Here is a 20,231-nt window from a genome sequence, read left to right as displayed (position 1 = left end):
CGTCTAGCGGTTTTTTCGTCTTGTGAAGCAAGCCCATTGAAGGATTAGCGGATTAGTGCTATTAGCGGCTTTTAGCGGCTTATCGGCTTATCGGATCAGCTGATAAGCGGCTTAGTGGCTTAGAAAAAGGGGGGGGAAGGGAAAAAACCAGCAGGAACTCGCAAGACATTTTCGTCTTGCGAAGCAAGCCCATAGGAAATTCATTTTGCGAAGCACCTCCAAAACGGAAAACTCTTTCGTCTAGCGAGTTTTCCGTCTTGCGAGGCATTCGTCTTGCGGGGCACCACTGTATTCGGGAGCTTTTATTGTATGGAGGCTCAACCCAACATGTGAGCCCCCCAAAAAACAATCTATAAAATGGGGCACCTCAAATTCAGGTTGATCCCCTTCAGAATGGGTCCCAGGCTCCTTAAAAGCCACCTGAGCCCCTTATATCCCAGCCGGATTGCTGAAATCATCCGGAGGAGCACTGTTCGTTGTCCTCAACCAAAAGTCAAGCATTTAGTGTCTCTACTCCCATGCTGTGGAGAGCTCTTTCAGCAGAGATTTGGCAGGCTCCTCTTGCTTTTGACTCCCAGCGTCTCTTTGAGAACGTTTTTACACCAACAGGCCTAGGCAGCTGACACTTCTTCTTGAGCAGCCAGTTCATTTTAGCTATTGTTTTGCATTTCTTTGAGAGGTTTTTACATTGCTGCCCACCACCAGGATGTCTTGCGAGACTGAGGGCAGGGTGTAAGTACAGTGGTACCTCAGGTTAAGAACTTAATTCGTTCCGGAGGTCTGTTCTTAACCTAAAACTGTTAGCCGAGTGCGAATCCTGATTAGTATGCAAGGCCCCATAGCGCAGGTGCGGATCGGGAATCTTCTGCCACCTCCTTAATATTGGAGGCACCTAGCTTCAGCATGTACAGTGGTACCTCGGGTTAAGTACTTAATTCATTCCGGAGGTCCGTTTTTAACCTGAAACTGTTCTTAACCTGAAGCACCACTTTAGCTAATGGGGCCTCCCACTGTCACCACCACACAATTTCTGTTCTCATCCTGAAGCAAAGTTCATAACCCGAGGTACTATTTCTGGCTTAGCGGAGTCTGTAACCTGAAGCATCTGTAACCCGAGGTGCCACTGTAATTAAGTATAATTTAGGCCTTGGAGAATGCTCTAGGCGTGAGATTCTGTCTTGGGACTTGAATATCTGAGTTTGTTGTTTGTGAGGAGGCTAACCCCAAATTTCCTCTTCTCCCCCCCTCCCCCCCCGCTTCCGGTTCTCTTGCAGGTTGAACGTGGAAAGCGCCTTCATGGATGAAAAGGACGACGCTTGTGTGGCTCTGGGAGAGATTGCCACCGGAGCCAGGTATGACCGTGTGAGAGAGAGAGAGAGAGAGAGACTCATTTTGTGCTGGAGTGGTTTGGAGACCACCAGTGTGACTGACCCATCGGCAACAGACCTTGGGGTATACAGACCCTTCTCAGGAAATGGTGACAGGAAGAGAAGCTTCCGCCCTTTAAAAACCTGAAGCACCCCTTTGGGGCAGTTGGTGGGAGGAGGGGGAGCAGCAGGAACACCCACCCCTCCACCTTAAAAAGAATTTATATGGAGAGTTTAAGATTTTATAGGGAAGTGTAGTGTTTAGGAAGTTTTTAATATTTAATTCTGTATTGTTTTTAACACTCGATTGGAAGCCACCCAGAGTGGCTGGGGAAACTCAGCCAGATGGGCAGGGTATAAATAATAAATTTATTATTATTAGTATTACAGTGGTACCTCGGGTTAAGTACTTAATTCGTTCCGGAGGTCTGTGCTTAACCTGAAACTGTTCTTAACCTGAAGCACCACTTTAGCTAATGGGGTCTCCTGCTGCTGTGCCAGCGGAGCATGATTTCTGTTCTCATCCTGAAGCAAAGTTCTTAACCCGAGGTACTATTTCTGGGTTAGCGGAGTCTGTAACCTGAAGCATATGTAACCTGAAGCGTATGTAACCCAAGGTACCACTGTATTATTATTATTATTATTATTATTATTATTATTATTATTATTATTATTATTATATCCAGCCCAACAAAATATCAAGAGGAAAACACACAGCAGGGCAATCTGAAACTGGCTTGTGTTGACAAACAGAAGTGTGTTCAGATGTTTGGAGCAGATCCCAGTTGGTGTCCTCAGGCGTCCCAAAAAAAATCTGGTTTTGCTTATGTGACGACAGTAGGATTAGAGGGGTCTTCACAGGGAAGGGTGCTCCGTCAAGTATCCTCGTATCCTCACATGAGCGCAGTTCCTTCAGTGCAGGGCAAGGCCATGTGTCTACCTGGCTCCCGCCACCCCTGCCCTTTGACCCTTGTGACTGGGGCTGATGGGAATCGGAGTCCAGCGGCATCGTCTGGTGAGGCAGATATTCCCCACCCCAGAGCCCTCCCCAAGTAGAGACGAGAGCTTAGATCTCGCGCTAACCTTTCCCCCGCTTTCTTTTTGTCTCCATCTGTCCCCCCTTTTTTGAGTTTTATTTATTTATTAACGTTCTTATGTTACATCGGTAAACATTATCATATTACATCACAAGGCTTATTATAATTTTCAGCATGTATACAAAGTTTATATACCTAAAGAAAAGAAACAAGGACAAAAAACGATTCCAAATTCATATATGTACCAACACTTTGGATTTCCTGTCCATCCCGTTGTATATTCCTTTTTTACAAACAAATGTACTCTTATTACAGTGGTGCCCCGCAAGACGAATGCCTCGCAAGACGAAAAACTCGCTAGACGAAAGGGTTTTGCGTTTTTTGAGCTGCTTCACAAGACAAATTTCCCTATGGGCTTGCTTCGCAAGACGAAAACGTCTTGCAAGTTTGTTTCCTTTTTCTTAACACCGTTAATACAGTTGCGACTTGACTTCGAGGAGCAACTCATAGAACGCGGTGTGGTAGCCTTTTTTGAGGTTTTTGAAGACTTCGGTGATTTTTGAAGCTTTTCCAAAACTTTCCCGACACCATGCTTCACAAGACGAAAAATTCGCTAGACGAAAAAACTCGCGGAACGAATTAATTTTGTCTTGCGAGGCACCACTGTATTGTATATTTCTCTACATTTTATCTAATACATTCCTGTATCAATATGTACCATTGGTCTTATTTCTCAACTCAGTCTCTCTCCAGCGTCAATCGAATGCTAGCATAGATAGCAAACCTTTACTGTATTTTTGAACGTATATATCTATCCCACTTTTCCATAAACTTTTGTTTTGAATTGCCTCTCAGGCTATTTGTCAACTGTGCCATTTCAGCAAATTCTTGTAGCTTGTTATGCAATCTCTTATTGTCGGAACTTCTTCTTCCTTCCACCCCTTTGCCACCAAAGTCCGAGCTGCAGCCGTTGCATATAAAAATACTTCCCCAAAGGCGTTTGGGATGTCCCAGCCAACAAAACTTAACTTAACTCTTTTTGTCTCCATCTCAGCGTGGTCTTCCTGCCTTTCTTGGAGAAATGCTTCCAGGAAGTCTTTGTGCTCTTGGAGGTAATGGGTGGGCCAGAGGGGGGGGGAGTATGTTTGGGGGAAGTGGGCAGGGGGCAAACTTTGGCGGGGGAAAGGAGAGGCTTGGACCTGGAAAGAGGGGAGAGATGTTTTCTGGACACCAGTAGGGCAGCAGTCCCTTACAGAAGCTCCGTTATACTGAATTAGGCAGCTGATAAACAGATCTTACTGTCAGAAGGTTCTTTCTGATGTTGAGTCGGAATTCCTTTCCGGCAACTTGAATCCATCATTTGGAGCGGGAGAAAACAAGCTGGCTGCAGCTTCCATGTGGCGATCATATCTCCTCAGCCTCCTCTTACCCAGCTGCCTCAACCGTTCCTCATCAGGCTTGGTTTCCAGGCCTTTGATCATCTTGGATGACTGCACGCCTGCCAGCTTGTCAATATCCTCCTTAAATTGTGGCGCCCAGAACTGGACACAGTATTCCAGGTGTGGTCTGGCCAAGGCAGAATAGAGTGAGACTATTACTTCCCTTGATCTGGGCATTATACTTCATTCGTATACCGTATTTTTCGCTCTATAGGACGCACTTTCCCCCCTCCAAAAATGGAGGGGAAATGTGTGTGCGTCCTATGGAGCGAATGCAGGCTTTCGCTGAAGCCTGGAGAGCGAGAGGGGTCGGTGCGCACCGACCCCTCTCGCTCTCCAGGCTTCAGCAAGCTATCCGTGAGCCTTGGGAGCCCGGCGGGATAGCAGCCTGCATCCTGAAGCCTGGGGCGTGCTGAGCAGCACGCTCCGGGCTTCGGGCAGATATCCGCAAGCCTTGGGAGCTCGGCGGGAGTTCCCGCCGGGCTCCCAAGGCTTGCGGATAGCAGCCTCCAAACCCGACCTGGTTTGGAGGCTGGCGGTGGGGGAAAGCAGCGCTCTGCCCCCCCCCCCGCCAGCCCCAAAGAGCAGGTCGAAAGGAACCCAAAGCGAAAAATACGGTATATATAAATGAGAATATGGTATGAGAAGCAGGGGGCACCTGCTTTTCATAACAGCTGGAAGGGAGGAACCCTCAGTCAAAGGCTATCTGGGGTGTGGCAGAGAAGAGCTTTTTTTGGGGGGGGGCCAAAGTTGTTGCGAAATCACAAAAAAAAGTTTTTTTAGGAAATTCGCCAAAAAATCATCTTCCAGCTGTCAGATTTTCCAAGACGTTTGAACTGATTTCGAAAACTTCTGCTTGGACACTATTTCTGGCAGACGAATCCTGGATATGTTCAGACGTATGGCAGCCCTAAATTTAGGGACCTGGAATAAGTGCAAGTGGGTGGTTATAATTCTTCACGGATGTATGACCCTCTGCACTCATCACAGGATGATTTACGGCTGAAACGGGGTTGATAAACAGTACCTCAAAAAGCTCCACAGCTTAAGAGCGGTACAAACGCAATACAGAACGAGGGCACCAAAGGTGGATAACATTTTAATCCAGCTTGGGGGAAAAATGCGCACAGTTGCTTCCGGACAGTGCCTCTAGGGGGCGCCTGTCGTATCTCAGTAGGGATGGTATTGTGCAGAACGGGGCTGCCACCCTGTAGGGCCTGCTCTGTGTTAACTGTGGCACGGGCTTCTGAAGTAATAGTGCCACTGTATTCTGCTCTGGTCAGACCTCACCTGGAGTACTGTGTCCAGTTCTGGGCACCACAGTACAAGAAGGACACTGACAAACTGGAACGTGTCCAGAGGAGGGCAACCAAAATGGTCAAAGGCCTGGAAACGATGCCTTATGAGGAAGGGCTAAGGGAGCTGGGCATGTTTAGCCTGGAGAAGAGGAGGTTAAGGGGTGATATGATAGCCATGTTCAAATATATAAAAGTATGTCATATAGAGGAGGGAGAAAGGTTGTTTTCTGCTGCTCCAGAGAAGCGGACACGGAGCAATGGATCCAAACTACAAGAAAGAAGATTCCACCTAAGCATTAGGAAGAACTTCCTGACAGTAAGAGCTGTTTGACAGTGGAATTTGCTGCCAAGGAGTGTGGTGGAGTCTCCTACTTTGGAGGTCTTTAAGCAGAGGCTTGACAACCATATGTCAGGAGTGCTCTGATGGTGTTTCCTGCTTGGCAGGGGGTTGGACTCGATGGCCCTTGTGGTCTCTTCCAACTCTATGATTCGATGATTCGATGATTCGATGATTCTGTGATTCTATTTGGGGGGGCTTTAAGGAGAAAGTCTCCTGCAGAGGGCCTGTAAGGGATGGATGCCGTCTTTCGGGTAGCCTGGTCCTCAGCTGTGCAGGACGTTTTCTTTGTTAGTGGTAGCAAAGCAGATGTAAGGGCCACAGCAAAAGGCCTGACTCCTCATTCTCTTCCCAGCATCCCAACATCAACGTCCGGAAATCTGCTTTCAACACCCTGGGACATTTCTGCATCTCCTTACACCGGGTTTGCGAGCGGGATCCGTCCGAACCTCACAGCGCCGGTGAGTGACCTCAGCGGTGGTGTGTTTGTTTTTTAACTGTGTTGGTCCAAGAATGACCTTGAAGCACGACTTTGACGCAGGAAGAACCTACCTTAGCAAAAGGAGCAGAGGAGCCCGCAAATTAGGGATGGGACACAAACTGCAGAAGGCTCAGACGGACAATATATAGCTTGGAAGGTTTGCAGCAGCACAGGAAGTTGCCATGTGCAGAGCTAGACTGTTGATCTGTTATACAGTGGTACCTCAGGTTAAGTACTTAATTTGTTCCGGAGGTCCGTTCTTAACCTGAAACTGTTCTTAACCTGAAGCACCACGTTAGCTAATGGGGCCTCCCGCTGCCACCGTGCCGCCAGAGCCCGATTTCTGTTCTTATCCTGAAGCAAAGTTCTTAACCTGAAACAGTATTTTGGGTTAGCGGAGTCTGTAACCTGAAGCGTATGTAACCCGAGGTACCACTGTAACAAATTTCAAGGTGCACACACATAGGAGCACACACTCTCCAGAAAACCAACCTTTCACCCTTCAAAAATTACTGTATTTTTTGCTCTATAAGACTCACTTTTTCCCTCCTAAAAAGTAAGGGGAAATGTCTGTGCGTCTTATGGAGCAAATGCAGGCTGCGCAGCTATCCCAGAAGCCAGAACAGCAAGAGGGATCGCTGCTTTCACTGCACAGCTATCTCTCTTGCTGTTCTGGCTTCTGGGATTCAGAATATTTTTTTTCTTGTTTTCCTCCTCCAAAAACTAGGTGCGTCTTGTGGTCTGGTGCCTCTTATAGAGCGAAAAATGTGGTAGAAAATATTCCGGGGGGGGGGGTCACTTGATTTGAGCTCACAGAGCAATCCCGAAGCCATCTTGGTTCTCTTGATTTTCTCTGCAGTAGAAGGTAGTGTCTTGGAAAAACCTTTCTTTTCGCTTATAAATCCCGTAAACAGAGCAATTTACTGAAGTGAATGGGCCACTGCCCAGCAACTATCCTTCAGTGCGAGTCAAAAGAGCAGTTTTTATGTATGAATGAGGCTGATCCATGAAATGGATTCATGAACCAAAGTAATTGCCATCCTAAAAGAATAGCCCAGACTGGCCAAGTAAGGCAACTGGCAAATATTATCAGGTATCTTGGCAGACAGGAGACAAGCCACACACTCAAATTTCTGCCTCTTTCTGTGACGGTTGTACGGTGCTTTTTGGTGCTCTTTGGGCTGGGCAATTTCTAAAGTCTTTACACACCTTTGTTCTGGGTCCTCCCCTCCTTGCAAGCGGGGAGGGAACTCCGTGGCAACAGGGAAATTAAGACCTGCCTTTCATTTTTCTGGATCCTGCTTCCATCCATTCTCCTCTGACCCATAATGGGCTTGGGAGCTGGGCTGTAAAAGCCAACCCCCAAATTTTATTATAACAAGTCCATCTCGCCCACCCTAACTGGCTGCCACGGTTGTCTGGATATTCGGCCCGGCATCTTTCCCTGCCGTACGTGAAAGTGCCATCGGGGACTGAACCCGGGCCCTGCCATTGAGCTAAGAGTAAAACAAGATTCTAGTCTTCTTGGATCTGGAGAAAGGGGCTGGCGTAAACAGTAACATAGGAAGCTGTTGTCTATGAAGTCAGACCATGTTGTCTGCACCAACTGCCAGGATTTCAAGCAGGGAATCTTTCTACCTGAAGTTGCCGTGGGGGGAATTGAACCTGGTGCCTTCTGCTCCACCGACCGTCTGCTTTTAAAAACACAACTGCGTTCGTGCCCTCCTTCCAGGCGGGGCATCTGGTGGGGCCAGGACGCTGGATCCAGCCCCTCTTAGTCCTTGTGAGTCCATGTGGTGTAGTGGTTCAGAGTGGTGGACTCGTAATCTGGTGAACTGGGTTCGATTCCTCGCTCCTCCACATGCAGCTGCTGGGTGACCTTGGGCTAGTCACACTTCTCTGAAGTCTCTCAGCCCCACTCACCTCACAGAGCGTTTGTTGTGGGGGAGGAAGGGAAAGGAGAATGTTAGCCGCTTTGAGACTCCTTAGGGTAGTGATGGGACGCGGGTGGCGCTGTGGGTTAAACCACAAAGCCTAGGATTTGCCGATCAGAAGGTCGGCGGTTCCAATCCCCGCGACTGGGTGAGCTCCCGTTGCTCGGTCCCTGCTCCTGCCAACCTAGCAGTTCGAAAGCACGTCAAAGTGCAAGTAGATCAATAGGTACCGCTCTGGCGGGAAGGTAAACGGCGTTTCCGTGTGCTGCTCTGGTTCGCCAGAAGCGGCTTAGTCCTGCTGGCCACATGACCCGGAAGCTGTACGCCGGCTCCCTCGGCCAATAAAGCGAGATGAGCACCGCAACCCCAGAGTCGGCCACGACTGGACCTAATGGTCAGGGGTCCCTTTACCTTTAGGGTGGTGATAAAGCGGGATATCAAATCCAAACTCCTCCTCCTCCTCTTCTTCTTCTTCTTCCTTCCGCAGCTCGCCTCCAGCTGCTGTGTACCGTGCTGCCTGCTTACATCAAAGGGATCCGGGAAGACAAGGAGCGGCAGGTGGTGATGGAGATTTTGGAGAGCCTGGCGAGGGTGCTGAAGACCTGCCGGCAAGAGGCGCTCCGCGCACCCGGGCAGCTGACGGATCTGTGCCAGGTCATCCGGGAGGTCCTGGAGAAAAAAGTGAGTCTTCAGGTGGGGAGGCGGGAGGGGAGCTGTTCTTCAAAATACCTGTGAGTTCTCCAGGTTGGCGAAGGCTGGGGCAGAGATTTCTGCAGGGCTCTCCCCCTTTTTTCCCCTCTTGGGGACCGGTCTTTTCCACCACTCAAGCTTGCCCTTGTGACTTCCGCTGACCGGACGGTGAATCTGGCAGCTCCTGCCAGATTTGGCTTCAGGGGGGTGGGGGGCGTCAGGGTGAGATACACCCCCCCAAAAAGCTTTATATGAGTACAGTGGTACCTTGGGTTACAGACACTTCAGGTTACAGGCGCTTCAGGTTACAGACTCCGCTAACTCAAAAATAGTACCTCGGGTTAAGAACTTTGCTTCAGGATGAGAATAGAAATCGTACTCCGGCGGCACAGCGGCAGCAGGATTCTCCATTAGCTAAAGTGGTGCTTCAGGTTAAGAACAGTTTCAGGTTAAGAACAGACCTCCGGAACGAACCAAGTTCTTAACCCAAGGTACCACTGTATATAAAATTTCAAACTAGTGCAGTGCATTTTTAGGAAGCAGTGGGGCATACACAAATGTGGTGGAAGTGGGGCTTTTTTTTGGGAGGGGTGTTTAATTATTATTATTATTATTATTATTATTATTATTATTATTTATTTTATTTATACCCCGCCCTCCCTGGCCAGAGCCGGGCTCAGGGTGGCTAACAGTAAAATTACAGTAAAAATATGGGGGGGGCAATTTAAAATACAGGGTAAAATGCAATTTAAAATGCAGCCCCATTTTAAAAGTAGCCCATAGATCAAAACCCTAAGGGGAGGGAAACATGAGGGTCAGACTGAGTCCAAACCAAAGGCCAGGCAGAACAGCTCTGTCTTGCAGGCCCTGCGGAAAGATGTCAAGTCCCGCAGGGCCCTAGTCTCTTGTGACAGAGCGTTCCACCAAGTCGGGGCCAGTACTGAAAAGGCCCTGGCCCTAGTGGAGACCAATCTAACCACCTTGCGACCTGGGACCTCCAAAGTGTTGTCATTTGTGGACCTTAAGGTCCTCCGTGGGGCATACCAGGAGAGGCGGTCCCGTAGGTACGTGGGTCCTAGGCTGCACTTAGGCCAGTATATGCCGCAATCCTATTCAAAAACTCTCTCTTCCTTGTGTTCCCTTTGCAGACAGTCTGTCAGGACCCCAGCTTGGATGAAGACGAGGATGAAGATTGTGATGAGGTGGTAAGTCCAGCAATCAGCAGCCTCAGACCCTAGAACCCCTTGTAATTTGTGGGCTTCTGAGAACAGACGCGGCAGCCTGATATATATTTCCCTCACTAGCCTTTATGGTTTCAATAAATGCATTCCAAGTACAGTGGTACCTTGGTTCTCAAACTTAATCCATTCCAGAAGTCCGTTCCAAAACCAAAGCGTTCCAAAACCAAGAGTGCACATTCCCATAGAAAGTAATCCAAACGGATTAATCCGTTCCAGACTTTTAAAAGCAACCCCTAAAACAGCAATTTAACATGAATTTTACTATCTAACGAGACCACTGAGCCTTAAAGTGAAAGCAATAAACAATGTACTGCAGTCACACAGTCAATCCGTCAGTAGCTGAACTGGGTTCCACACAGTCACACACACAAAAACAAGAGAGCCACTAAAACTAAAAAGCAAAAGAAATTGCAAAATCAGACTGACCTCAGCGTAACACTCAAAACGGAAGTTTTGGAGCCCTCTCGGCTTCCAAAAAAAGTTTGCAAACCTGAACACTTCTGGGTTTGCAGTGTTTGGGTTCCAAGTTGTTTGAGTACCAAAGCGTTTGAGAACCAAGGGACCACTGTATCATTATACTTGTCCAATCTTCGTCTGAAAGCAATCCGTTCCTCCTTGAAAAACATACCCGCTCCGCAGCCTGCAAGCGAGGAAGACGGAGAACCTCGGCTCAATTCTTTTTCTCTCTTTTTTTCTTTTCTACAAGAACACAAGGTAGATGCCTCGCCGCTGAGCTGTGGGCCTTGTAGTCTTTAAGATTGCAGTCCTCATGGTTCAGAGGAAGCAGCTGATGTAAACAGTAGCACAGGGACAAATCGTTGGTCCTCCTAGCTCAGCATTGTCTACCTGAACGGCAGCAGTGGCTCTCCAGGTTTTCAGACGGGCGTCTCTTTCTCTCCCAGCCCTGCCTGCAGATGCCTGCAGGATTTGAACTCAAGACCTTTGATATGCATTGCAGATTCCCTCCCTCTGAGTTGCAGCCCGCCTTCTAAAACTCTGCTTCCTCTTCCTGCCCTGTGTCTCTCCTTTCTCCCTCTGCCTCCCCAAACCAGGCGGAGTATGACTCCATGCTGATAGAGTACGCCGGTGAGGTGATCCCGGCTCTGGCCGAAGCGGCTGGCGGAGAAGCCTTCGCTCCGTATTTTGCCGGCTTCCTGCCACTGCTCCTCAATAAGATGGTGAGTGACGCCTGCCCCTTCCCTCTCCGAGACTTCCTGTGGCTTCCCATTTACTTTAGCCCGGGTCCCGGGACACCTCAGCCCTTATTTATCTACTTAAGGGCATTTGCGCCATGCTATTCAGCTTTAAAGTGAAAATTTTAAAATTTGGGCCTTGGGCCCGTCGCCGTGTCTAGGCCAGGCACAGGCAATTTTCAGCCCTTCAGATGTTTTGGACTACAATTCCCATCATCCCTGACCACTGGTCCTGTTAGCTAGGGATCATGGGAGTTGTAGGCCAAAACATCTGGAGGGCCAAAGGTTGCCTATGCCTGGTCTAGGCCTAACCCAGCAGTTCTCTACCTGTGGGTCCCCCAGATGTTGTGGGACTACAACTCCCATCATCCCTGAGCTCTGGCCTTGCTAGCTAGGGGTGATGGGAGTTGTAGTTCAACATCTGGGCACCCACAGGTTGAGAAAGGCTGGCCTAACCATAGCTGTCAACTTTTCCCTTTACTTGCGAGGAATCATGTTTGGAATAAGGGAATTTCCCTTTAAAAAAGGGAAAACCTTGACAGCCATGGGCCTCACCCTACCTCACAGGGGTGGTTTTTTTAGTTTGCTAAAGTATTTCCGCGCCGCCATATCTGACCCCCCTGCTTGCCCCCTTGTAACGCTTTCCGGTGGAGCGGGGAGGGGGTCTTTTTCCTTCCTGTGAATTTCTCCCTCATCTTTGCGTTTCCACTTCATCCTGCCCCCTTCCTCCTCCCCGCAGAAGCCCAGCTGTTCCTCCACAGACAGATCCTTCGCGGTGGGCACCATGGCGGAGGCGGTACAGGGCCTGGGCCGCGCCTCGAGTGCCTTCGTGCCGCGCCTCCTGCCGCTGCTGATGGGGGCGGCGCGCGACGCCAACCGGGAGGTGCGCAGCAACGCCGTCTTCGGGCTGGGCGTGCTGGCGGAGCACGGCGGGGAAGCCATGCACGAGTATCCTTTGCTCCGTGAGGTGGAGGGGGCCGGGATCGGGTTCCCGGCGCGGCCCGCCGAGGAAGAGTCCGCACGCGTTCCGGAAGCTTCCGTCCATTCCCCACAGAAACGAAGAAAAGCCGTTTATAGAAGCCTGGGCTGAAGTGAGCCAGGATCTGGAATCGTGTCACAGGTGAAACTCGAAAAATTAGAATATCGTGGAAAAGTTCGTTTGTTTCAGGAATTCAACTTAAAAGGTGAAACTAATACATGATATAATTTGGGGTTTTCATCAGCTGTATGCCATAATCATCACAATTATAGCAAACAAAGGCTTGATATATCTCACTCTGCATGTCATGAGTCTATCTCATATATTAGTTTCACCTTTTAAGTTTAATTACTGAAATAAATGAACTTTCCATGATACTCTAATTTTTCGAGTTTCACCTGTACCTTGAAGGCAGAATCAGAGCGGATTTCTCAAGGTACTGGCGAAAAAAGGGACACCAACACCCACATATATCTATATATCATCTATATCTCCCAGCATGTTGTTGTGAAAGGCCCCCCTCAGGGACTATGAGAAAGGCAATGCGTTGCTTAAATACTAAGCTATTAAAAACAAATTATATACCAATTGTGTACACTTAATCAAAATGAAAAGCAGCCAATATCTATCTATCATCTATCTATCATCTATCATCTATCTATCTATCTATCTATCTATCATCTATCTATCTATCTATCTATCTATCTATCTATCTATCTATCATCTATCTCAGGCTTCCTCAACCTCGGCCCTCCCGATGTTTTGGGACTACAACTCCCATCATCCCTAGCTAACAGGACCAGTGGTCAGGGATGATGGGAATTGTAGTCTCAAAACATTTGGAGGGCTGAGTTTGAGGAAGCCTGATCTATCTAATCTCCCAGCATGTTGTTGTGAAAGGCCCCCCTCAGGGACTACGAGAAAGGCAATGCGTTGCTTAAATACTAAGCTATTAAAAACAAATTATGTATCAACTGTGTATGCGTAATCAGTGTATGCAGCCTTATTCATTCATTTAGTATATTGCCCTTCATCTGAAAATCACAGCATGAAAATACAAAGTGAAAACACCAAAGGGATAGGGTTATCACTTAGTCACTTCATTCATTTATTTCACAGAATTTATACACTGCTAGATTGTGTGTGTGTGTGTGTATATGTATATGTATATATAATCCAGCAGAGTGTAAATGTATAAATATACAGTGGTGCCCCGCAAGACGAATGCCTCGCAAGACGGAAAACTCGCTAGACGAAAGAGTTTTCCGTTTTGGAGGTGCTTCGCAAAACGAATTTCCCTATGGGCTTGCTTCGCAAGACGACAATGTCTTGCGAGTTCCTGCTGGTTTTTTTTCCTTCCCCCCCTTTTTCTAAGCCACTAAGCCGCTTATCAGCTGATCCGATAAGCCGCTAAAAGCCGCTAATAGCGCTAATCCGCTAATCCATCAATGGGCTTGCTTCGCAAGACGAAAAAACCGCTAGACGAAGAGAATCACAGAACGGATTCTTTTCGTCTTGCGAGGCACCACTGTAAATATAAATAAGTGTAGGCCGCTTTGAGGGTGGTGTGTGTATATATATTTAAAAACCACCCTCAAAGCGGCCTACAAAATATAAAATGGCAAAACAGGCAGATTCAGAACCCTACTTTGAAACGTGCAAAAGATGAAATGCTGAAACAGATTAAATTTGCCTCAACGTTTTAAAGCGTCTGGGTGGGCATGTCTTAAACAGGAATGTTTTTAGAGGGTGCCGAAAATGTCAAGCAGCGAAAACGCCAGCTTGATCTCAATCGGCAGGGAGTTCCAAAGTGCAGATGTTGCCACACTAAACAACCGAGTTCTTACAAATGTGGAACGGGGATTATGTGGCACCTGTTGTAGTAATAATGTCAATTCTGTCGAATCCATGACCAGCTTTTCCACGGACGGCCCCAGAGCTGTGGCCTGGTGGTCTCTCCCCGATGAGACCCACCTGTTTAGACAAGCCTTCTCCTGACTATTGTTTTATTGTACAACTTGATTGCGACCGTTTCAATGTTCCGGTGAGATTGTTTTCTTGTGTTTTGTTTTCGTTTGTACAGGAATTGATTATATATACAGTGGTGCCTCGCAAGACGAAAAGAATCCGTTCTGTGTTTCTCTTCGTCTAGCGGTTTTTTCGTCTTGCGAAGCAAGCCCATTGAAGGATTAGCGGATTAGCGCTTTTAGCGGCTTATCTGCTGACTTGATCAGCTGATAAGCGGCTTAGCGGCTTAGAAAAGGGGGGGGGAACCCAGCAGGAACTCGCAAGACATTTTCGTCTTGCGAAGCAAGCCCATAGGAAATTCGTTTTGCGAAGCACCTCCAAAACGGAAAACTCTTTCGTCTAGCGAGTTTTCCGTCTTGCGAGGCATTCGTTTTGCGGGGCACCACTGTATTTAAAGCTTATTGGAAGCCATTTTGGCAGTTAAGCAGTGTATAATAACTCGACGGTGCTGGTGGTGGGAATCCAGCAAAATCCTTTGGCCTTTCTCGCTCTCTCTCCAGTTCCTGGCAGCACGTCAGGCCCTCGGCCTCCTGACTCTTCCTTTTTCTCCTTAACCCCCTCGCTTGCTCTGCTACAGACACTACCCCAAGGTCCTGGGGCTTTTGTCCAACATAATCTCTCAGGAGCGTAACAACCGGGTGGCCGACAATGTATGCGGGGCCGTCGCAAGGATGGTGATGGCCAATCCTGGAGGGGTCCCCATCGGACAGGTGAGAGCTGAGTGCGAATCCCGATTAGTATGCAAGGCCCCATAGCGCAGGTGCGGATCGGGAATCTTCTGCCACCTCCTTAATATTGGAGGCACCTAGCTTCAGCATGTACAGTGGTACCTCGGGTTAAGTACTTAATTCGTTCCGGAGGTCCGTTCTTAACCTGAAACTGTTCTTAACCTGAAGCACCACTTTAGCTAACGGGGCCTCCTGCTGCCGCTGTGCCGCCAGAGCACGATTTCTGTTCTCATCCTGAAGCAAAGTTCTTAACCTGAAGCACTGTTTCTGGGTTAGCGGAGTCTGTAACCTGAAGCATCTGTAACCCGAGGTACCACTGTATATGCTTTTGGAAACAGTTAATCTTTGCCACCACTTCTTTTTTAATTCCGGCTTGGTTGATCTGGAATACCTACTTGCCGTTCTGCTTATCCATTGGGTTTTGGAAATCAACTTTTATTAATTAAAAAAAAGAGGTTTTTATTTCTGATAAGAAAAATCCAAACTAACCTAGGCATTAAGCCTATAGAATTGCCTGATCCTGAAACCCAGGCTGTTGATTGATTTCCGGTCATCATCATCACTATTATTTAATAAAGTAATATTTTATTATCCTTAGCATTTATGTTAAGTGCTTAACATTTTCTGTGTGCTGCACAGAGATTCAAACCCTGTCCACGGGCGTTGCAATTTACTGCGCACAACATGAAAGGAAAAAGGAATGGGGAGGGGAGAGGAAAGTGCTGTTGACTCGAATTCCCAGGAGCTTTCCAAGGTCTCAGGAACAGCCCTGACCATTTACAGTTGTTTTCAGCTGGAGAAGAAACATGCAACCTTTGCTCTGCAAAGCACTTCCTTTACCACTGGGTTTTGTTCATTAGCTACCTTCCTTTCTGAATAGTAGATTATCTTAACACGTTCTTTTTAACTGCCCCAGCAGAGTATGGGGAGGAGGAAGGAGAGGGGCAGACTTTCCCACACCCCGTGCTTCTGGGTGATGTGGGGAGTCCGGTTCCCTTGGCCAAGCGGTGTGGAAGGGGGGTGGTCACCATTTTCCCCAACCCCGATTAACGAAGGAGTGCAACAACAACAATAAGAATAATTTATTATTTATACCCCGCCCATCTGGCTGGGCTTCCCCAGCCACTCTGGGCGGCTTCCCAAAAAATATTAAAATACTGTAATACATCAAACATTAAAAGCTTCCCTAAACAGGGCTGCCTTCAGATGTCTTCTAAAAGTCTGGTAGTTGTTGTTCTCTTTGACATCTGACGGGAGGGTGTTCCACAGGGAGGGCGCCACTACCGAGAAGGCCCTCTGCCTGGTTCCCTGTAACTTGGCTTCTCGCAGTGAGGGAACCGCCAGAAGGCCCTCGGAGCTGGACCTCAGTGTAGAATGATGGGGGTGGAGACGCTCCTTCAGATATACTGAACTGAGGCTGTTTAGGGCTTTAAAGGTCAGCACCAACACGTTGAATTGTGCTCAGAAATGTACTGGGAGCCAATGTAGGTCTTTCAAGACCGGTGTTTATGTGGTCTCTCGGCAGCCGCTCCCAGTCACCAGTCTAGCTGCCACGTTCTGGATTACTTGTAGTTTCCAGGTCACCTTCAAAGGTAGCCCCACATAGAGTGCATTGCAGTAGTCCAAGTGAGAGATAACCAGAGCATGCACCACTCTGGCCAGACAGTCTGTGGGCAGGTAGGGTGTCAGCCTGCTTCCCCGATGGAGCTGGTAGACAGCTGTCCTGGACACAGAATTGACCTGTGCCTCCATGGACAGCTGTGAGTCCAGAATGACTCCCAGGCTGCGCACCTGGTCCTTCAGGAGCACAGTTATCCCATTCAGGACCAGGGAGTCCCCCACACCTGCCCGCCTCCTGTCCCCCCAAAACAGTACTTCTGTCTTGTCAGGATTCAACCTCAATCTGTTAGCCGCCATCCATCCTCCAATGTTTCGACCAGAATCGAGGACCCTTGCTCCGACTCCTGAGCTGCTTCTCTCTCTGCGCAGAAGAATCCCTTTGGGTCAGGCGGCTACGGTCAAATCTGTGGCCGTATAACCACCTCACGGCACCCAGGGATGGGTTCAAAAGTTGACACTCTTTTTACTTCAGTGCTGCTTCAAAAGCGGAGTAAAATACCCAGCTCTTCAACTCTGGCTGAGAGTCTATAGGACAGGCTTTGCTAGCCTGGGGCCCTGCAGATGTTTTGGAGCAGCAAGGCCTACAATTAAGGACTTGGCGACGATCCTTCATCAAGCGTTTTTCCCTCCCGCCTTGTTTCATCCCCACCCTTTCCACAGATCTTCCCCGTCCTGGTCCACAATCTCCCCCTGAAGGACGACTTGGAGGAATACAAAACGGTTTTCTGTTGCATCAACTTTATATATGAGCACGATCCCCAGCAGGTAGGCTCCCCCAACCTCCCTCCCTCGCAGCCCATCGCTTTGACCTGAAAGATTCCCCCCCCCAAAAAAACCCTCCATCTTGGCAGAACTTTGTCTCTGGTGTTGCAGTCAGGGTGACAGACCCAGGAGCGACTGGGCGCAGGGCTGCAAAAGGCACCCTCCCGGTTCATACTGCATGTACCCATTTCCTTGCCCACTACCAGAGTTGGCGGCAAGTCTTCCCCCGCCCAGGCGGACATCCATTTTCTGCTCATTCGGATCGAGCAAAGCTTCCCTGTAACAAGAGGGGAGTTGAGAGATGATATTTCTTTTAAAAAGGGACACGGGTGGCGCTGTGGGTTAAAGCACAGAGCCTAGGACTTGCCGATCAGAAGGTCGGCGGTTTGAATCCCCGCGACGGGGTGAGCTCCCGTTGCTCGGTCCCTGCTCCTGCCAACCTAGCAGTTCAAAAGCATGTCAAAGTGCAAGTAGATAAACAGGTACCACTCCGGCGGGAAGGTAAACGGCGTTTCCGTGCGCTGCTCTGGTTCGCCAGAAGCGGCTTAGTCCTGCTGGCCACATGACCCGGAAGCTGTACGCCGGCTCCCTTGGCCAGTAAAGCGAGATGAGCGCCGCAACCCCAGAGTCTGCCACGACTGGACCTAATGGTCAGGGGCCCCTTTACCTTACTATCCACAACATCCCCACATGTTCCGTGTTTTGTTCCCCACACACGAAAGGGGATTTGCCATGGCCCTGAGAAGGCCTTGTTCTCTTTCAGGTCCTGCAGCAGATTGGCGAACTTGTGCGAGTCAGTGGCAGCGTCTTGGCCAAGGAGAACATCCCCTCAGGTATGCGCTCTGGGTGGTCAGTGGGCCTTCTTGTTTGGGCAGCTGTCCACCAGCTTCTCCCCCTCCCCCCCTGCCCATTTTTACTGCCCAACCACTTTGGGAGAGGGTGTTGGTGTTCAGAAGAACGCGACTTAGTTGTGCGATCAGTGCCACGTGGCATGTGGTGCTCTCGGGGTCACTGGGTGGTATTCACCAGGGCGCCTGACGATAATTCAACTCATAACAATAACTATTCCTGATAACAGCAACGTGGCGTAGTGGTTAGAGCACCGGACCTAGGACCTGGGTGTGTCAGGGATTGTAATGGTCACTAGGCCCCACAGCCCCTGCTGCCCCATGAACATCCGGCTGGCGGCTAGGGGGAAACGGAAAGTTTGAGCGAGGTATTGCCCAGTGTCCGAGACGTCACTGCTGCATCTCGGCCAGCTTAACGGCTCTCTTCCTCTGTGTGTGTGTTCTCGTTGCTCAGAAGGCCACAACTCCCTGGTCTCCCTGCTGCGCAATCTCTCCGCCCGATGCCCGTCCGAGTTCCAGGCGGTGGTGCGCTCGCTGCCTTCGGAAGCCGCTACCTTGGTCAACGCGGCAGTCAGCTCTGTTTGAGGAGGGGCTGCGCTCCCAACTTTGTGAAAGCGGAAGGGGCGACCCCCCCACCTCCCACCCTTCTTGGCTCTGTATGGACTAACCCTTCCAAGTTTTTGCGGTCGACCTGCCCTCCACCCGTTGATGCCAGGCGACGCTCCCTGCGTTTTCAATTCCCCGTTTCTCGTCAGGCTTCTCTCGCCTCACCGTCGTGCCACCTACCTGTGACGGCTGTTCGTTTTTTGCCACACGCGTCCCTTGGTGCTGGGGGGGGGGTCTTGGGGGGCGGGCAGTCAGCCTTTTTTCACACAGCATCAGCAGCGGCATGAAGTATGTAGCACCCCAACTCCCACCAGCCTCTTTTCTTCCTAGGCCTTTCCCCAAGGGAGCCTCTCTGCCTAACACCTTCAGGGGCCGGCCTGTAGCGGTTCCTCGAGCCATCTGTTGGGGGCCTCAAAGTCCCTGCCGCCAAATTTTTGCCTTCTTTTGCTTCCCAGTTACGACGCCCTCAACCAGCACCCTTCATTTGCCCAGGGGCAACTGTCGTAGCCAGTTTTGCGCCAAGACACGAGCCCAGCAGGATTGGGGTGGGTGGCTGTGTTTTACTGGAGCCCCTTTTAGTAGGGCAGCAAGGAGGAAAGGAGAGAGGATATTGGTTCAGTTGGGGGCGCTAGTCCTCATGGTTTCCCCTTCTTCCTTGAGATGGACCTTCGAGGGCTGAGGAGTGCTTTCAGCAGCACTCAAGAACGCCAGCAGTGTGGCATGTCATAAGCATGTAAACTGCCAAAAAACCTCATTCCTCGACCATTACAGGAAGAGGGAATGTGAGCTTGAGTTTGGCCTGTCCCTGTTGCGGTTGCTATAACCTCCCACCACCAGGAAATGTGTATTTTATCTTTCTTTGAAATCTAGGCAAAAACGAGGGCAGTGCGGGGAGGGAGTTTTAGTCATTGAGAGACCCACTTTCTCTTTGATCTCCAAGCCAAAGATTTCAGGTCGGGTCGCATTTGAAAGTTCAGCAGTATTAAGTTTTCCTCAGATATGCTGATGCGAGTCCTGCCATTAATGGAAGCGAAGACGCAGCCCCTTCCGATTCTTTTCTTCCTCCTCCCACAGAGTTTTTCATCTCTTTCCAACGGTTGTCGAGGGAGGCGGCTGTCTATTGAGCCAAATTCGTCCCACCTCCCTTTCCCTGTTGGGAGCGATTCTCAGCGCTTTTAAGTGCCGCCTCCCTCCCGTTCTTTGCGGGGGGCTTATTCCAAATGAATTTTGTTTGCCAAAGTTCGTGTTTCCCCCAAACAGTCTCTGAGAGGATTTTGTGATAATTTATTTTCGCAAGGCTGCTGTAGGTTTTCACCCGGGCTCCTGCACCCATCGAACCAGCTGTTTCCCCATCTAGTTTGTATTTAAGATTATATAACCACCTGGGTTTTGGTATTTTTCTGGAACAAAGAGATTATATTGTGTTATGTTATAATAAAAAAACACGTTGAAACTAACAAGTGTGTTTTCCTTGGAGAGAGGGTATGCTTATTAAGGGTATCGTAAGAACGGGGTCTCCAAGCTCAGGCCAAAACCCCTTGCTTCAAATACTGGACCCCCCACCCCCACCCCGAAGAAAGTTTTCCAAGCAAGAAGCAACGTGCCCCATCCTGTCAATATGCCTGCGCCAACTATTCCACAGC

At 49.3% G+C, this 20,231-nt stretch overlaps 1 protein-coding gene across 1 annotated transcript in view; it reads left to right on the top strand.

Moving 5' to 3' along the window:
* Window positions 1–20,048, top strand: part of IPO4 (importin 4) — a 56,634-nt gene extending 36,586 nt beyond the window's left edge. The window contains exons 21-31 of the mRNA XM_081167753.1: window positions 1,275–1,352; window positions 3,459–3,516; window positions 5,834–5,939; window positions 8,381–8,574; window positions 9,732–9,788; window positions 10,877–11,002; window positions 11,757–11,965; window positions 14,602–14,734; window positions 17,033–17,137; window positions 17,898–17,967; window positions 18,437–20,048. Of these exons, the coding sequence (XP_081023879.1) occupies window positions 1,275–1,352; window positions 3,459–3,516; window positions 5,834–5,939; window positions 8,381–8,574; window positions 9,732–9,788; window positions 10,877–11,002; window positions 11,757–11,965; window positions 14,602–14,734; window positions 17,033–17,137; window positions 17,898–17,967; window positions 18,437–18,567 (1,267 nt within the window). The 3' untranslated portion in view covers window positions 18,568–20,048. The remainder of the gene's footprint in view (window positions 1–1,274; window positions 1,353–3,458; window positions 3,517–5,833; window positions 5,940–8,380; window positions 8,575–9,731; window positions 9,789–10,876; window positions 11,003–11,756; window positions 11,966–14,601; window positions 14,735–17,032; window positions 17,138–17,897; window positions 17,968–18,436) is intronic.
* The last annotated feature ends 183 nt before the right edge of the window (window positions 20,049–20,231 follow it).

This window comes from Podarcis bocagei (genome assembly GCF_964188305.1).
Source record: "Podarcis bocagei genome assembly, chromosome: 13".
In the NCBI taxonomy this organism is placed as follows: domain Eukaryota; kingdom Metazoa; phylum Chordata; class Lepidosauria; order Squamata; family Lacertidae; genus Podarcis; species Podarcis bocagei.
This window is presented reverse-complemented; position numbering and strand designations above follow the sequence as displayed.